The sequence below is a fragment of the Rhincodon typus genome, chromosome 29 (assembly GCF_021869965.1).
Source record: "Rhincodon typus isolate 14 chromosome 29, sRhiTyp1.1, whole genome shotgun sequence".
Lineage (NCBI taxonomy): Eukaryota > Metazoa > Chordata > Chondrichthyes > Orectolobiformes > Rhincodontidae > Rhincodon > Rhincodon typus.
In genome coordinates this window covers 4374468-4393590 of record NC_063360.1, presented here as the reverse complement: position 1 = coordinate 4393590, position 19123 = coordinate 4374468, and the positions used below count along the sequence as shown (strand labels likewise).

Genomic DNA, 19123 nt, shown 5'->3' with positions numbered 1-19123 from the left:
AGCCTCTTGCAAGTAACACCCAGCTGTTTGTCTCAATGTCACACAACTTCAGCTTGCTCTTCAGTGCATCTTTCAAATCTTCCACCAGCTCCTCCAGACTCTCATGTTGAAGCTCTTTGTAAATGACACCTATGTGTGTGTTTCATCCAGCGGAGTTGTGATTTCTGAGTTCTGAGGAAGGGTCACCAGACCTAAAACGTTAACTCTGAATTCTCTTCACAGATGCTGCCTGACCTGCTGAGCTTTTCCAGCAACTTCTGTTTTTGTTTCTGATTTACAGCATCCGTAGTTCTTTTGGTTTTTATTGGGATTGTTTCAACACTGCTTGATTTTCCTTTGAGGTAGCATGAGGAGCCAGGGCTGTGTAAGTTGGCAGGTTAAGGAAAAAAGTAAAACCTCACATACAGGTGGGTAGATGGGTTGCCCATAGGAAAAATAGGAGAGGGAGGCAGGTAATGCACGAGTCTCCTGTGGCTATCCCCATCTCAAACAAGTTGTACAGGGGAGACGGACTCTCAGGTGAATGCAGCATTGACAGCCAGGTTTCTGGTGCCACTCTAATGTAACGACGGGTACGTCGGGTTTCAAGCAATCGATTATGACAGAGAACTGTCTTGCCAGAGGCATACACAGACATTTCTACAGCCAACAACGAGACATCAGAATGTTGTGATCCATCCCTGGTGCCAGGGGCAAGGATGTCTTGGAAAGAGGGCAGAATATTCTCAAAGGGGAGAGGGGCCAGCAGGAGCAGTACACATTGGAACCAATGACATAGGAAGAGAAAAGGTTGAGGTCTTGAGGAGAGAATACAGGAAATTAGGCAGGAGTTTAAAAAGCAGATTCTCAAGGATAGTAATATCGAGATAAGTCCTGGTGCCATTTGCTAGTGAGAGTAGGAATAAGGTGATAGAGCAGATGAATGCATGGCTAAGAAACTGGTGCAGGGGAGAAGGATTTATATTTTTGGATTATTAGAATTTCTTCTGGGGTAGAAGTGGCCTGTTTAAGAAGGATGGGTTGCACGTGAATTGGAAGGGAGCTAATATACTGGCAGGGAGATTTGCTGGACCTATATGTGAGGACTGAGACTAATAAGGGGGAGAAAGGGAGGTTACTCAGAGAGATAGTGAGAAAAGAGATTGAGATCAGTCTGAGGCTACTGCAGTTGCGAAAAGGAGCAAGTCAAACAATCAAGGCAGGCAGGAGCAAAGCAGAAAATGAGGTAGGACTGATAAATTAATCTGCATTTATTTCAATGCAAGAGGCCTGACAGGTAAGGCAGATGAAGTCAGGTCATGGTTGAGAACATGGGACTGGGATACCATAGCTACTAGAGAGGTGTAGCTCAGGGATGGACAAGGCTGGCAGCTGAATGTTCCAGGTACAAAAGGAAGAACAGAAATAGAGGCAAGGAAGAAGGGGAAATGGCATTGTTGATTAGGGATAACATTACTGCTGTACTTAGGGAGGATATTCTGGGGAGTACATCCAGTAGAGTTATTTGGGTGGAACTGGGAAATAAGAAAGGGATGATCACGTTATTGGAATTGTACTATAGACCCCCCAAACACTTCCCATAGTTAGAGGAAATTAAGAAGCAAATTTGCAAGGAGATCTTAGTTATCCATAAGAATAATAGGGTGGTAATGGTAGGGGATTTTAACTTTCCAAACATAGACTGGGACTGCCCTGGTGTTAAGCACTTAGATGGAGAGGATTTTGTTCAGTGTGTATGAGAAAACTGTCTTATTCAGTATGTGCATGTACCAACTGGAGAAGGAGCAAAACTTGACCTTCTCTTGGGAAACAAGACCGGGCAAGTTACTGAGGGGTCGGTGGAAGAGCACTTTGGGGCCAGTGATCAAGATTCTACCCATTTTGAAATACTGATGGAAAAGGATAGACCTGGTCTAAAAGTTAAAATTCGAAATTAGTGGAAGTGCGATTTTGATGGTATTCAACAAGAACTTTGAGAAGTTGACTGGGGGTGGATATTCGCAGGTAAAGAGACAGTTCAAAAATGGGAAGCATTCAAAAATGAGATAACAAGAGCCCAGAGACAGTATGAAATAGTAAGAACTGCTGATGCTGGAGTCAGAGATACCACAGTGCAAAGCTGGAGGAGCACAGCAGGTCAGGCAGCATCAGAGGAGCAGGAAAGCTCCTGCTCCCCTGATGCTGTCTGGCCTGCTGTGTTCCTCCAGCTCTACACTGTGTTATCCCAGAGACAATATATTCCTGTTAGGGTGAAAGGTACGGGTATGTGTAGGGAATGCTGGATGACTAGAGAAATTGAGGTTCTGGTCAAGAAAAAGAAGGAAGCATACATCAGGTATGGACAGCAGAGGTCGAGTGAATCCCTAGAAGAGTATAATGGCGATAGGAGTATACTCAAGAGGGAAATGAGGAGGGCAAAAAGGGACAAGTGATGGCTTTGCCAAATAAGGTTGAGGAGAATCCAAAAGGATTCTACAAATACATTAAGGACAAAAGAGTAACTAGGGAGAGAATAGGGCTCCTTAAAGTCCAGCAAGGCGACCTATGTGTGGAACTGCAGGAAATGGGGGAGATACTAAGCAAGTGTTTTGCATCAGTTTTTACTGCAGAGAAGGTTATGGAAGCTGGAGAACTTGGGAGTGTAAGTGGCGATATCTTGAAAAGTGTCCATATTTGATTTGAGGAGGTACTGGCTGTCTTAGATTGCATAAAGGTGGATAAATGCCAGAGACCTGATCCGGTGTACCCTAGACGTCGTTGAATCCCGACAGTATGGAAACAGGCCATTCAGCCCAGCATGTCCACACCAACTCTCCAAAGAGCATCCCACCCAGGTTCACCCCCCTAACCTGTAACCCAGCATTTCCCATGGCTAATCCCCAAGCCTACATATCCCTGGACAATACAGACAATTTAGCCTGGCCAATCCACCTAACCTGCACATCTTTGGACTCTGGGAGGAAACCGGAGCATCCAGAGGAAACGCATGCAGACACAGGGAGAATGTGCAAACTCTACACAGAGTCTCCCAAAACTGGAATTGAACCAAGGTCCCTTGTGCTGTTATGCAGCAGTGCTAACCACTAAGCCACCATGCGACCCATAGAATTTTGTGGGACACTAGGTAAGTGATTGTTGGGCCCCTTACTGAGATATTTGCATCATCGTTGCCATGGACAATGTGTCAGAAGACTCGAGGTGGGCTAATGTGGATTCATTATTGAAGAAAGGTGGTAAGGAAAAATCAGGGAACTATGGACTGGTGAGCCTGTCATCGGTGATGGGCAAGTTGTTAGAGGGGATTCTGAGGGTCAGGATTTATGTGTATTTGTAAAGGCAAGGACTGATTGGGGATAGCCAACTTGGCTTTGTGCATGGGAAATCATGTCTCACTGACTTGATTGAGGTTTTTGACGCGGTGATGAAAAGGCTTGATGAAGGCAGAGCAGTGGACGTGGTTGATATGGACGTCAGTAAGGTGTTTGACAAGGTTCTGCTTGGTAAATTGGTTAACACGATTAGATCACATGGAATACAGGGAGAACTAATCATTTGGATACATAATTAGTTCCAAGGTAGGAAACAGAGTGGTGGGGAAATGTTGCTTTTCGGACTGGAGGCCTCTGACCAGCAGTGTGCCGCAAGGACTGGTGCTGGGTCCATTGCTTCTTGTCATTTATACAAATTCGTTGGATGTGAATATAGGACATTTGTAGATGACACCAAAATTGGAGTGTAGTGGTCAACCAAAACCATTACCTCGAAGACAACAGGACCTTGATCAGATAGGCTGATGGGCCGAGGATTGACAGATGGAGTTCAATTTAGATAAATGTGAGATGCTGCATATTGTCAAGACAAATCAGAACAGGATGTATGAACTTAATGTTAGGGAGTGTTGCCAAACAAAGAGATCTTGGAGTGCAGGTTCATAGTTCCTTGAACGTGGAGTCGCAGGTAGGATAGTGAAGAAGAGGCATTTGGTACACTTGCCTTGATTGGTCAATGCATTCAATATCGTTGTTGGGAGGTCATGTTGCAGCTGTACAAGACATTGGTTAGGCCACTTTTGGAATACTGCGGTCCCCCAGCTATAGAAAATATGTCATGAAACTTGAAAGGGCTCTGTAAAGCTTTACAAGGATGATGCCAGGGTTGGAGGCTTTGAGAGATTGGGTGAGACTGAATAGGCTGGGGCTATTTTCCCTGGAGCATCGGAGGCTGAGGGGTGACCTTATAGAGGTTTATAAAATCATGAGGAGCATGGATAGAGTGATTAGTCAAGGTTTTTCCCAAGGGTAGGGCAGCCTAAAACTAGCAGGCTTGGGTTTAAGGTGAGAGGGGAAAGATTTAAAAGAGACCTAAGGGGCAACTTTTTCACATAGAGGATGGTGCATGTATGGAAGGAGCTGCCAGAGGAAGTGGTGGAGGCTGGTACAGTTATGACATTTAAAAGGCATCTGGATGGGTATATGAACAGAAAATATTCAGAAGAACATGGACCAAATGCTGGCAAATAGGACGAGATTAATTTAGGATATCTGTTTGGCATGGATGAGTTGGGCCGAAGGGTCTGTTTCCATACTGTACATCTCTATGACTCTATAAAACACAAGCAAGTCTGATGATGGTTTCCCACCCGCGTGAGCAGTAAACTCACCGCGGGAGAGGGAATTAAATCCCACCTCCCCCTGCCAATGTTTCTGAAGCTGCACCCACTGCAGCGTTGGTGAGAAGGTAACGGAGGGGCTCATTGTCCAAAATCTTCACACTAACAGACAAAAGGCATATTCTGCAAAATTCACTACATTTGTAATGTCCCATTTTCATTTAAACATGAGAATGATGGTCGTACCTTTGACAATCAAAATACTCCATAACTTCCAAGATCCAAGAGGCTGTTAAAGATCCTGGAAAGATAACACTGGTACTTTAATGCATATCACATGATCGAAATGAGTTTCATTTTAACATTTTCTTGAACACTTAGAGAGGACGCTGCAGATTTCGGAGAAACAAAGTTGATACCAGAATCAAAAGATACAGACGTGTTCGAAGAAATGAAAGAGCTTTAGCAAGAGCAGCGCAAAGGGTGGGACCAATAGCTATTGCAATTAACGCAGGGCGAAAATCCTTCCAGCTTTATAATCGAGGTAAGAAACAGAAGCTATGGATAAATGTATCAAATGGGTTATCAACTATTCTTTATAAATATTAAAAATCATACATCCATGCACACTTCTTCACAATTATTTTATGAGTGCTCTTCAATGTTTACAATGGAAGTGACCATACACCTTCCCCTTGTTCATGTTTTCCTCTCCCCCATGCTACATGTTGTCCAGTGCCATCAGACCCCATGGAGTTAAAATGGGCACAGAATGAGAGAACCAATGGATCGTCTTTCTTATAGCATGTCATGCTTCAATTGATCTGAGATAAGTTGGAGAATGAGACTTTCAGACCCTCAGGTGATGTGCTTTGATATGGTAATGAGACCAAGAGCTTCTCTTTTAAAGGTATCCTGACATTGAGCATAAGCCATAAAACAGCATTCTGTGCTCTTGTCCTCTCCTTGTACAAACAATGTATCTCACCTCCCTGATTCTGTAGGCTTCTGGTTTGCGATCGGTAATTTGCTGATTTTCTGACACTGGAATTATTTAAGGAATGTAAAATGAAGAAGGCAGTAGACAGGTATTTCAGGGCAAAAGAATCTCTGCATTTATTAAATACAAAAAGGTAAGTATAATATAAGAAAAAGGCAAATGTAATAAAAACAGTGAAAGTAACACAATTATACAGAGGACAATAACTAAATACACTATCAAATTAAACACAGGTTAAACACTATTAGAAGCTAAACAACAATTTTACTTACGGACACTTTAATCAGGTCTCCCACCCTTGGGGTTCCCTGCACTGTGACCACCCACCTCCCCCTCCCTGCTAACTAGGTTGGAAACTTTGGGTGTCAGGAGTTTAAACTCACCATTGGGGAAAAACATGATTTTGAAGTACTGCTGGCCGTTCCCGCTTGCCATACCCAATGCCTCGATGAAGATTTTAGATGGTGTAGGCCTTCAGTCTGGGTTGAGTCCACTGATGCAGTAGAACGTGTTTTAGGATTTATCAGGTGAGTACTTGGTTTTTCTTACTTTATGGTGGTTTTTGCAGTCCAGTTTTCACCTCAGAAGTGCCTGTGGCCTTGTGGTGTCAGTCCAGCCGGTGGTTTTTGGAGGTTGTCAGTTGCGGTTGGTTTACCTGGTACGAACAGGCCTGTGTCAGTAGGTTTCGGAATTACAGTCAGGATTCCTTTTCTGGAGATGGTGGTGCAGATAGCTTTCAGGGTGGTTGCTATTTTCAGGTGAGATTGGGGCTTGCAATCATACTAATTGCATGCCTCTTATCTTTTTGTTAAATCTGTGCTTGCTTTGTGTTACTGGTGTTCCCTTTCAGGTGGTTGGCTTCCTGACAGTTAAGAGTTTGTGCAAATGTATTTTGATTAAAGTTGAAAGCCCACTATCTCTGTGAATGAATATTGATTTCAGTTGAAAATCTGGTATCTGCAGAGGCCCCATTCAGTCTGTGTTGGGTGGTGTTAGGTCTGCTTGATTGTTCTTTTAGAGTCGAGGTGTGAATTGGATTTTCAGGCTGAACAATGGCTCCAGGCAGCTGCCTCTGTAGAACATAGAACTGTACTGTCCACGATATTGTGCCAAACCTGACGCCAAATGAAACTAATCCTTTCTGCCTGCCTTTGGTCCATGTCCCTCCATTCCTTGCATATTCATGTGCTTATCTAAAAATCCCTTAAATGCCCTTATCATATCTGCCTCCAACACCACCCCTGGCAGTGCATTCCAGACTCCTATCTCTCTGTGTAAAAAGACTTGCCCGTCATGTCTCCTTTGCACTTTCCTCTTCTAACCTGAAATGCATGCCCCCTAGTATTAGACATTCCAAATCTGGGAAGAGGATTCTGACTGTCGACCCTGTCCATGTATCTCGTAATTTTATAGACTTCTATCAGATCTCCTCTCAGCCTCTGCCGCTCCAGAGAAAACAATAGGAGATTTTCTAGCCTCTCCTTATAACTCATACCCTCTAATCCAGGCAGCATCCTGGTAAACCTCTTCTGTACCCTCTCCAAAGTCTCCACATCCTTCCTGTAATGTGGCGAACTGAATGCAATGCTCGAAATGAGACCTAACCAAAGTCTTATAAAACTGCAACACATCACCATGATTCCTGTACTCAATTCTCCGACCAATGAAGGTAAGCATGCCTTATGCCTTCTTTACCACCCTATCTACTTGTGTGGCTGTCTTCAGGGAACAATGGAGTTAAACTCCAAGATCCTTCTCCACATCAGTGCTGTTCAGAGTCCTGCCATTAACTGTATACCTTTCCTTAACATTTGGTCTCCCAAAATGTAGCACCTCACTCTTACCCAGATTGAACTCCATCTGCCATTTCTCCACCCATATGAGCAACTGATCTATATCTCGCTGAATCCATTGACAACCTTCCACACTATTCACAACTCCACTGATCTTTGTATTGCCTGAAAACGTACTAACCCACCCATCTACATTTTCATCCAAGTCATTTATATACATCACAAACAGCAGAGATCCCATTACAGATCCCTGCGGAAAACTATAGTCACGGACTTCCAGCCTGAAAAACACCCTTCCACCACTACCCACTGTCTTCTATGGGCACGCCAATTCTGAATCCAAATCACTGTGAATCCCATGCATCTTAATCTTCTGGAAGAGCCTACCATGAGAGTCTTTGTCGAAAGCCTTACTAAAATTCATGTAAACAACATCCACTGCTCTACCCTCATCGATCACCTTCGTCACCTCCTTGAAAAATTCAATCAAGTTAGTAAGACATGACCTGCCCCACATAAAGCCATGCTGACTGTCCCTAATTAGGTTGTGCTCTACCAAATGAGCATAAATCCTATCCCTGAGGATTCACTCCAATAGCTTCCCAACCACCAATGTGAGACTCACCAGCCTGTAGTTTCCTGGATTATTCTTATTTCCCTTCTTGAACAGAGGAACATTAGCTACTTCTGGGACCTCTCCAGGGATTAGCGAGGAGACAAAGATCTTGGTGAAGGCCCCTGCAATCTCCTGTCTTGTCTCCCTCAATAACCTGGGGTAGATATCTTTGGGCTCTGGGGATTTATCCACCTCGGTGCTCTTCAAGAGATCCAATGTAACTTCTTTCTTGATCTCAAAATGAGCCAGCATTTTAGCTTACTCCACAGAATTCTTATTATCCTCCATATCCTTCTCCTGGGTGAATGCCAATTCAAAGTACACATTTAGGATCTCATCCGCATTCTCTGCCTCCAAGCACAAGTTCTCTCCTTTATCCTTGAGTGCTTCTACCTTCTCCCTAGTTATCCTCTTGTTTTTAATGTATCTATACAATGCCTTGGGATTCTCTTTAATTCTACTTGCCAAAGTCATTTCATGGCCCATTCTTATTCACCAGATCCTTCCTTGAGTACTTTCCTGCTTTCCTTATATTCCTCATGGGCCCAAGTAAATTCACAACCTCACTTGTTATCAAAGCGTCCCTTACCTTGTCATCCTTGTCCTTCCTTCCTTACTGGAACATGCTGGTCTCTCCCCAGCAGGTCTTTAAATAGTTCCCACATATCAAATGTGGACTTGCCAGGTAACAGCTCCTCCCAATTAACACTCCCTAGCACCTGCCCAATGGTGACATAATGTGCCCTCCTCCCAATTAAGTCCCTTCCCGCATGGTCCTTACTTATCCTTGTTCATAGCTATCATAAAACTTCAGGAATTGTGATCACTGTTTCCAAAATGCTCTCCCACTGAAAGGCCAGTGGGCTGACCAGGCTCATTAACCAAAACAAGGTCCAGTATGGCCCCTCCTCTAGTTGGGCTATTCACATACTGTGTCAAGGAACCCTCTCGGATGTACTTCACAACTTCTGCTCCAACCAAATCCCTTGCTCTCAGGGAGACCCAGTCAATATTGGTGAAGTTACTCGCCCAGTGTGGCAGCCCTGTTGTTATGGCATCTTTCCATAATCTGCCTACATCTTTATTCCTCAATGTCCCGGTGGCTGTTGGGGGGGCCTATAGCATAATCTTATCAGAGTGATTGCATTCCTCTTATTTTTGAGCTCTACTCGTATTGCCTCAGTGGATAAGCCCTCCAGCATGTCCTTTCTGAGTGCTGATGAAACATTCTCCCTCATTCATAATGCAACTCTTCCACCTCCTTTACCTTCCTCTCTATCTCATCCAAAACAATGAAACTGCAGACACTGAGCAGCCAGTCCTGTCCCTCTTTCAATCAAGTTTCTGTGATGGCCACAACATCATAGTCCCATGTACTGAATCAGGCTCTAAGCTCATCCGCCTTACCTATAATACTCTTTGAACTGAAATAAACACAATTCAGCCCATTAATACCATTATATTCATTTACCTGTCTCTGCCTGTCTTTTCTTTCTGATATAGTGATCTTAACATCTACCTTTCCCTCAATCCCCCCACTTGCTGACCTGCTGTTCTTCTCCCCAGCCCGTTGACACTCTAGTTTAAACTGTCTTGAGTAGCACTAGCAAACTGCCCTGTGAGGATATTGGTTCTGTTCCAGATTAGGAGCAACCCCTCCCTCTTGTACAGGTCACCCCTGCCCCAGAAGAGGTCCTAATGATCCAAGAACCTGAAATCCTGTCCCCTGCACTAGCTCCTTAACCATACATTCGTCTGCCCTATCTTTCCAATCCTTGCCTCACTAGCACGTGGCACTGGTAGTAACCCAGAGATTACGACCCTTGAGGTCCTACTCTTCAGCCTCTTTCCTAACTCCCTGCACTCACTCCGCAGAACCTCATCCCTTTTTCTACCTATGTTCTTGGTACCAATGTGCACCACAACTTCTGGCTGCTCATCCTTCCCCTTAATAATTTCATGCAACTGCTCGGAGACGTCCTTGACCATCCTGGAATCTTGGAAGTGGCCATAGAAATGCCTGTCTGTGCCCTTAACTAGCAAGTCTCCTACCACTTTGGTCACTTCAATCTTGCCCGATCCGGTGTCTGTGTATTTTTCCTGGAGCATAGCCCAGCTGCCTTTTAACTTTTAAAAGTTTTTGAAAAGTCCAGGATTTTGGTCTGGTATTTTAGTTGATAGGGATTTTCGCTCAATCCTGCAATACGGCAGTGGACATGAAGGCTGCTCCAATCTGGAAAGATCAGTTCCACAATCAGCTTCACAGTCACTAACCGTGCCATCCTTGGCCTACTCTAAGGTTGCAGGCCTGCTTCCGACAGATGGCAAAGTTCTGTGAGCAGGGTCTTTAGAAAGTGAAGATGACACACTCACTGTTCCTGGGTTAGGTGGAAGGTAGAGAAATTCTCCTGGAAATCCCTAGACCTCTTGCTGAGAGCCCCACTGACCCCCACCACCCTCCCACCACCAGCAGTTTCTCTTCCTTTCTCAATCTCTTCTCGTGCGGCAGCTCAAGAGGAATTGCAACAACTGTGGCCAACAGGGGGATAGTTACCTGCTCAGATCTTCTTCATGTGCAGGACCATTGTCTCTCGACTTCAGGAACTTTAACCAACACTTCAAATCTATTAAGCACTCCCACAACACAACACAGAGCCAGGAGAGATTAATCAGCAACAAACTGCTAAATGGATAGTGATCCCTTGAAATAGTGCAGTGTGGAGTTCCTTTGTAAACACAGCTCTGTGTGCACACGTGAGTGTGTGTGTGTGTGTGCGCGCGCGGTTAAGAGAATGTGTTCACTCACATGGCATCCAATTAGCATTCCACACTGACAGAGACCATGATTGGTTCCTGCTCCTGACTCCCAAGACCCTCCCCAAGATGTGACATGTTTTCGTCAAGTGGAAGGAGGGAGGGTGTGTATAGAAGAAAAGGAAAGGTCTGTGATGGGGCAGAAGAAAGAAGATTAAATGACAAAAGGGTTGACAGAGCAGGGGCAGTGGGATTGGACATGGGACATTTAAAGGACTAAAAGATGTTTTTCGAGGAGCTGTGAATAGCAGAGGGAGGGAGAAAAGTTGATAATGTGACAAAATGTGACAAAAAGAAAAGGAAACCAGGTTCTGTCAGAAAGATTGTTTACCAGAAGATATTGCAGAGGAAAGCATGACAGAGAGTGAATATCTGTAGGGAAAGGATAATAATTAAACACTTTACAGATTAAACGGGTTAAAGATAAGTGTTTCCTTACAGGAGGTTACTATGATCAAAGATGCGGTCAGCGTCTAAACCATGCAGTGCTGCTGGTGGGATTTGGAACAGAAAGGGGAAAGAATTATTGGCTTGTTAAAAACAGGTATGCACTTCATTTTTTATTCTTTATTCATTCACGGGTTGAGAGCATTGCTGGTTAGCATTTATTGTCCGTCCCTAATTGCCCAGAGGGTAGCTAAGAGTCAACCACATTGCTGTGGGTCTGGAGTCTTATGTAGGCCAGACCAGGTAAGGATGGCAGTTTCCTTCCCTAAAGGGCATTAGTGAACCAGATGGGTTTTTCCGAGAATTGACGATGGATTCACAGTCATCATTAGATTCTTAGTTCCAGATATTTATTGAATTCAAATTCCACCATCTTCCGTGGTGGGATTCGAACCCACGTCCCCAGAATGTTATCCGGGTCTCTGGATTAACAGTCTAGTGATACACTTTTTGATTGGAAGAATAGAGTCATAGACTATTTTCTAAATGAACAAAGGTTTCAGAATTCTGAAGCACAAAGGGACTTGGGAGTCCTAGTTCAAGATTACCTTAAGGTTAACCTTCATCTTCAGTTGGTGTCTCGGAAGGCAAATGCAATATTGGCATTCATTTAAAGAGGGTTAGAACGCAAGAGTAGTGATATAGTGCTGAAGATGTACAAGGCTCTGGTCAGACCACATTTGAAATAGTGTGAGCAGTTTTGGGCCCCATATCTAACGAAAGATATGCCAGTGTTGGAGGGGTTTCAAATGAAGTTTGCATGAGTGATCCCAGGGATGAAGGGCTTGCCATATAAGAAACGATTGAAGAGTCTGGGTCTGCACAATGATAGAGTTTAGAAGAATGAGAGGAGATCTCACTGAAACTTACAGGATACTGTGAGGTCTGGATAGAATGGATATGGAAAAGATGTTTCCCCTAGGAGGAGAGACGAAAAGCCAGGAACAGAGCCTCAGAGTGAAGGGACAACACTTTAGAAATGAAATGAGGACGAATTTCTTCAGGAAGAGGGTGGTGAATCTGTGGAATTCATTGCTGCGGAAGCGGTGAAGGCCAAATCACTGAGTGTATTTAAGACTGAGGTAGGTAGGTTCTTGATTCATAAGGGGATCAAGGGTTACAGGGAGAAGGCAGGAGAATGGATTGAGAAACATTTCAGCCATGATCAAACAGTGGCCAGACTTGATGGGCTGAATAACCTTATTCTGCAGCACTCAAGATGTTAAAAATTAGTGATCATTTCAGATAGTCATTAATAAATCCAATCAAAAGCTCAGGAGGAACCTCCTTACTTAGAGGAGGGTGGTATTGGAGAAACTGTTACAACAAGGAGTGGGTGAGCTGAATAATACTGATACATTAAAGAGGAAGATGGATAAACACATGAGGGTGAAGGAACAGAAGAGATGTTGACAGGGTTACAGGAACGGAGCTGGGATGAGGCTCCCACAGACATTTAACAATGACACAGAGTGAATTTCCTGTCTCTGTGCTGCAACCTGTGTATCTGTTTAACCAACATGAAACACTGTTTATCTCGATGCGAAGGATTAATGGCAGAGCTGTCTCCGATGATATCAGGGTTGGAGGGGATGGTAACAGGATTGGGTGAGGTAGGCTTCCTCAGCATTGGATTGGTTGGTAGATTGTTTGAATAAGGAAGTGCTGCTCACTGAGTAGAACCCACTCCCAGCTCGACTGTCTCCGAGTCAGAAGCTCAACATTCAAGTCCTGCCCCGTTACCTATTGACATTAAAAGGAATGTTCATGACACAATCAAACAGGGTGATAATCCTCTTGACAATCTTTACACATGCCCCCACTATTCCTCAAATTATAAATGTGTGTCAACAAGAATGGGCAGACATTGGGAAACCTACACCCACCGTCAACTCACCATTCACTTACAGGGTCTCCCCTAAGCCCCACATTGAAGTTTGCAGTGAATCCACACTCACTGTGCAGACCAGCGCTTTCAGTCTGATGTCGCAAGGAAGTGCTTCCAAGCACTGAATCTCACTTCATATTTCACAACCTTTACTGCAATACTCTAGTTGTATTCAGCTATCTGGTTCAAATAACTCACATATTGAACAGAATCTAATCCACCTCAATCATTTCAACATATCCCAGAGTAAAAAAAAGGTCAGTTCTCCAAACCTGTCTCCATAACAGAAGTTTGATTTCAACACATCATTTTCTTTTCTTATTTTCAGCTGGGGAAGAACATGGGGTAAACAAGGTTATATCAACATGGCTAAGGATCGAAGGAATAACTGTGGAATTGCCAATTATGCAGTTTACCCAATTGTGTGAGGAGGCAGGTGTTAAGCCAGAGCTTCATTGAACTCCACTTGAAAGAATGATGGAAACATTTCTGCTGATGCTGACTCCTTCAACAGTATTGCTTTAACTGTCTGCTGCAGTTCAGAAAGTTAAATAATAACAGCTTCTGCATGTTTCTATAGCTTCACATAAAGGTCACTGTCAGCGTGTGTTTGATACATGTAACCACAGTAATATCTGAGTGACTACATTCTCCAGCTTGTGGACAGACAATGACCTGAATGTACTGTTGATGTCGAGCAATATAATAAACGTTGCCAGCAATCACTTTGACAGTCTGTTTATTCAAAGGAACAATTTCATAATGCTTTTCCACGAATGGGAAACAGGTACAATGGGCCACCCTGCTTCATTCTGCACTGCAATGATTTTGTGATTGTGTGAATTGTTTAATTTAATTTGGAATGATGTTCTTAAAATGATGTGTACAAATAGAAAGAATGTTACAAAATTGGCCATTTTATGACAAAAGTATGATTACTTGCTACCACTGAGGTATTTAAAGTTTAATTTAATAGTACTCACCCCGAAACTCTCCTTAAGAAATAACAGAATTAAAGGCACTGTGACTGTGTGTAGGTAGTATTCACAAAAATGATTAATTACTTAAATGTACAATTGAGGTAAATAGCTCCGATTTCATTGCTATTACAGAGACATGACTACAAGGTGACCAAGGTTAGCCACTGAAGATCCATTCCAGTTACAAATATACAGAAAATGCCATAATCTTACACAGGTCACAACTCAGTGAAATTAAAGATGGTCCCATTCATGATTCAAGTGTATTCTCCCAGAGATTTTATGACTCTTATAACGGGAGTGTACCTCACCATCGAAGTAAGTCATTGATGAAAAAAGGGTACAGTTCATAAACATCCCAGATTCAAAATTGTGTTGTGTAAGGAATAGAGGTTTTGGAAAAATTTGAGAATAATCAGAAGTGCTCCAGAGTTTTGTGCCATGCAAATGTTGCAGCTTGTTTTCCAAAATATAAAGATAAGCCTGAAATCTTGACAGCAATCTATGCTGAAGTTCAACGCTTCTGTTCCGAGAGTCCTGCACATATGAAAAACTTTGAGGATAAACATCTTTCAATAATTACCATTTTGAAACTTTTGGAATATTTAGGTAAAGTTGAGGAAAAGATATATCAAAACAATGGACTTAAGTAATTCAGATTGATGGGAAACCTCTCTGGCTGTGTTTGCAGGTTTCTTTGATGGGGTCTCTGGTGAGCAACATATCATTGTAGGTAGATGGGTGTCATAGACTCCAAATGGCCACACTTTACAACAGGACAATATAGGTACATACAGTACAATCCCTCAATGTAAGTTAAAGTTCCCAATTCATACTGGGAAGATCAACATTTCTGGAAGGTAAAGGAGGAGATATGGCTGCACAGTTTCATAATAAGTTGCTGCCTTTCAGTATCAGTGCAATCAGGTGATAAACCAGGCATTGACTTTCCAATTGGTGAGGACAAACACTGCCTGGAACATTACTTCAGTTTCCCTCCCTGGGAATCACAGTTTCCCACTCACCGCAAGCAAATCTCAGAAAGGTGAGCTGGATCGGGGCCCCTGATGGATTTCCATCCCTCCATCCACTTTAACCATTATAAGAGTCCTGTCTTTGTGTCTGCGCTAAACGGAGAGGTGCTATAGCAGTATTGTTAGTCTGGTATCTCCGGCTGTGGGTGACAAGCACAAAAAGACCAAGACAAGGTGATACAACGCAGGGATGTTGTGAGTAGTCTCAAAGTGAATCAGCACTACGACAGCAAGCGAAAGACCAGAGATGCAGCCTAGTCCAGCCCATGAATGATTTGTCCTTTCTGCAGCATAACAATGATAGTTACCTATGCAGCCAAAGGCACAACATTGAAGCATAAAAGCATCCTGGAAGTAGATGGAAGGTATGCCACAAACACTCTTAATGGCTGAATCACGCTGGACAACAATGACTATGGACGTCAGGTGCATCTGGCTGATGCCCATGGAGTGCTCTGAAATTTGGTGTCTGGTGTTCAATATGGATTTCTTTCTGAACAAGTGGTGAGTTCGTGTTGACATGTACCCACTCTATCTTCCATGTTGAGAACTGTTGATGTCTGGTTTGTGTGTGGTGGCTCATAAGATAGAAAACTGTGTGGTCTTCATTTTTAAACAACAAACTGCTAGAGACTGAGTATGGGTTTTTACAATTATTTATTCAAGAGATGCAAGGAGAGATCTCCCTCCGTTCTTGGAATGGTGAAGAGTCACCTGACTCGAAACTTAATTCTGCTTTTTTTCCCACAGATTCAGCCAAACCTGTTGAGTTTCACCTGTAATTTCTGTTTTGTTTCAGATGTCCAGCATCCACTGATCTTTATGTTTCCCTATGGGTGTTTGTACCTTAGAGAACGTATATCAGCTACACGTCATGGCCATTTTTTTTGGAAAAGGATAGCCATTTCTCATGTGCCATCAAGTTTTTAGTGTATTTTTACAGCCACATCAGCCAAGTTGCAGCTCATAATTTTGGAAATCCCTTTCTTCAGATCTAAAATCCTCACTTCAGAATGAACTATGACGACGTCAAACTTAACGTGAAATTTTATCATATTATGGTCACCATTTCCCAAAGACTCCTTTACAGCAATTTTAACAATTAGCCATTTCTCATTACACAACCTCAAATCCAAAATATCCCAATCTCCAGTTGTTGCTTCAAAATTCTGCTCTAAGAGGCCATCTCATTCACACTCTAGGTGTTCATCCTCCGCAACATTAGTACCTGATTTGATTAATTCAGTTTATTTGCAAATTGAAGTCACCCAATACCACAGTATTTCCAATTTATCTGTAACTTCAATCTCCTGATTTATGTTGTGCCCAGTTGTACAGGACATTCAAACCAACTCATACCAGAGTGTGCTCCCATCTCTGGGGTCTACTGCCCGCACATGTACTTCAGAGTTCAAGAAGGCAACTCACCGCCATCTTCTCAAGGCCAACAGGAGATGACCATTAAATGCTGGCCCAGCCAGCAACACCCACATCCCATAAATGAATGAAGCAAAAAGTCTACATTTGTGCACTTTATTTTAGGGCATTTGTCATTTTAGACATTGTAGGCTGAAGGGTGGCCTTCTAGAGATTTATAAAATCATGAGGGGCCTGGATACAGTGAATAGCCAAGGCCTTTTCCACAGGGTAGGGGAGTCCAAAACTGGAGGGCATATGTTTAAGGTGAGAAAGGAAAGAGCAAAAGGATCTAAGGGGCAACTTTTTCACAGAGAGGGTTGTGCATGTATGGAATGAGCTGCCAGAGGAAGTGCTGGAGACTGGTACAATTACAACATTTAAAAGACATCTGGATTGGTATATGAATAGGAAGGGTTTAGAGGGATATTGGACAAAGAAAAGCTGGCAAATGGGACTAGATTAATTTCGGATATCTGGTCAGCATGGATGAGTTTCACCAAAGGGTCTGTTTCCATGATGTATAACTCTATGACTCAAAGATAATTCATGTGAGAGAAAAAAAATGACAAGTGTTTTTGTGGAATAATCAGACTCTCAAAGTGATTTCTGGCAGCGTTTATTATATTGCTTGACGTTAGTGGCACATGCAGGTCATTGTCTCTCCACAAGCTGGAGAATGTAGTTTTTTTTATTTATTCATTTTTGTTTTGTGGGATGTAGGCATCACTGGCTGGCCAGCATTTATTGCCTGTCCCTCGTTGCCCTTGAGAAGATGGTGGTGAGCTGCCTCTTAAACCACTGCAGTCCATCTTATGTGGTTTGACCCACAATGCCATTAGGGAGGGAATTCCAGGATTTTTACCCAGCGACCGTGAAGTAACGGAGATATATTTTTCCAGGTGAGGATAGTGAGTGGCTTGGAGGGGAATTTGAGGATGGTGGTGTTCCCATACTTCTGTTGCCCTTGTCCTTCTAGATAGAAATGGTTGTGGATTTGGAAGGTGCTGTCTGAGGATCTTTGGTGAATTTCTGCAGTGCATCTTGTAGATAGTACACACTGCAGCTACTGAGCATCAGTGGTGGAGGGAGTGGATGCTTGGAAATGTAGTGCCAGTCAAGCCGGCTGCTTTGTCCTGGATGGTGTCAAGCTTCTTGAGTGTCGTTGGAACTGCACTCGTCCAGGCAAGTGGGGAGTATTCCATCACACTCCTGACAAGTGTCTTGTAGACAATGGACTGGCTTTCGGGAGTCAGGAGGTGAATTACGCGCCACAATATGCTTAGCCTCTGACCTGCTCTTGTCGTCACTGTGTTTATGTGGTGAGTCCAGTTGCATTTCTGATCAATGATAACTCCCAGGATGTTAATAGTGAGGGATTCAGTGATGATAACACCATTGAACGTCAAGGGGCAATGGTTAGATAGTTTCCAATTGGTGATGGTCATAACCTGGCATTTGTATGGCACTGTGTAGTTGCTCAGATATTACTGTGGTTACATGTATCAAACACACAACGACAGTGACCTTTATGTGAAGCTATAGAAACATGCAGAAGCTTGTTATTATTCAACTTTCCGAATTGCAGCAGACAGTTAAAACAACGCTGTTGAAGGAGTCAGCATCAACAGAAATATTTCCGCCATTCTTTCAAGATGAGTTCAATAAAGCTCTGGTTTAACACCTGCCTCCTTAAACAATTACTTAAACTGTGTAACTGGCAATTCCACAGTTATTCCACTGATCCTTACATATTTTGACATAACCTTGTTCACTCCATGTTCTTCCCCAACTGAAATAAGAAAATTATGTTGAAATCATTTTGCCATCAAGACAGGTTTGGAGAACTGGCTCTTTTTACTCTGGGATTTGCTGAGATGATTTGAGGGATTAAATTTGGTCCAATACTTGGGTTATTTGAGCCAGATAAATGAATCAAACTGAACAAAACCAAGACTAGTTGTGAAATATGAAGTGAGATTCGGTGCCTCGAAGCACTTCAGTTTGACATTGGACTGAATTTGCTGGTCTGTACAGTGAGAGTGGATTCACTCTTAGTTTTTAATACACTCAGAAGTGGAAACATTTTATCTAACCATTTTGTGACAAGGTCTTCCAGGATCTTGCTGCCTCTATCAAGTTGTCCCTGAACATTAATTTTCCTTAAGAAAAGATCTCCAGTCTGTGCGGCTTTTCGTCATAAACATTTCTCATCCATTCTAACGTCATCCTTATGAATCTACTATACACCTCCTCCAGTACTTGCAGACAGTATCCCCATCCCATCCCGACAACAGCCTCGGGATCAGAAGCTCCAGTTCATATCCCATCTAGAAATATTCATATCATGGTTTGAACGAGAGATGAATCAGCCTGATAATCCTCTGCATACTTCTAAACTATTCCCCAAATGGAAAAAATGTACGTGCAGTACAATAAAATCTCCGATGGGAGACTTAGTGAGTGATGGGTGCTAGAATATCTTGGTGAGGTGGACAGTATAAGTGTCAGAATGAGATGACAACA

The 19123-nt window shown here is 43.0% G+C and overlaps 1 protein-coding gene across 1 annotated transcript in view; it reads left to right on the top strand.

Moving 5' to 3' along the window:
- Positions 1-13892, top strand: part of LOC109920358 (testin-2-like) — a 32355-nt gene extending 18463 nt beyond the window's left edge. Inside the window, exons 4-6 of the mRNA XM_048614170.1 lie at positions 4991-5153; positions 11274-11376; positions 13496-13892. Coding sequence (XP_048470127.1) covers positions 4991-5153; positions 11274-11376; positions 13496-13595 — 366 coding nt within the window. The 3' untranslated portion in view covers positions 13596-13892. The remainder of the gene's footprint in view (positions 1-4990; positions 5154-11273; positions 11377-13495) is intronic.
- The last annotated feature ends 5231 nt before the right edge of the window (positions 13893-19123 follow it).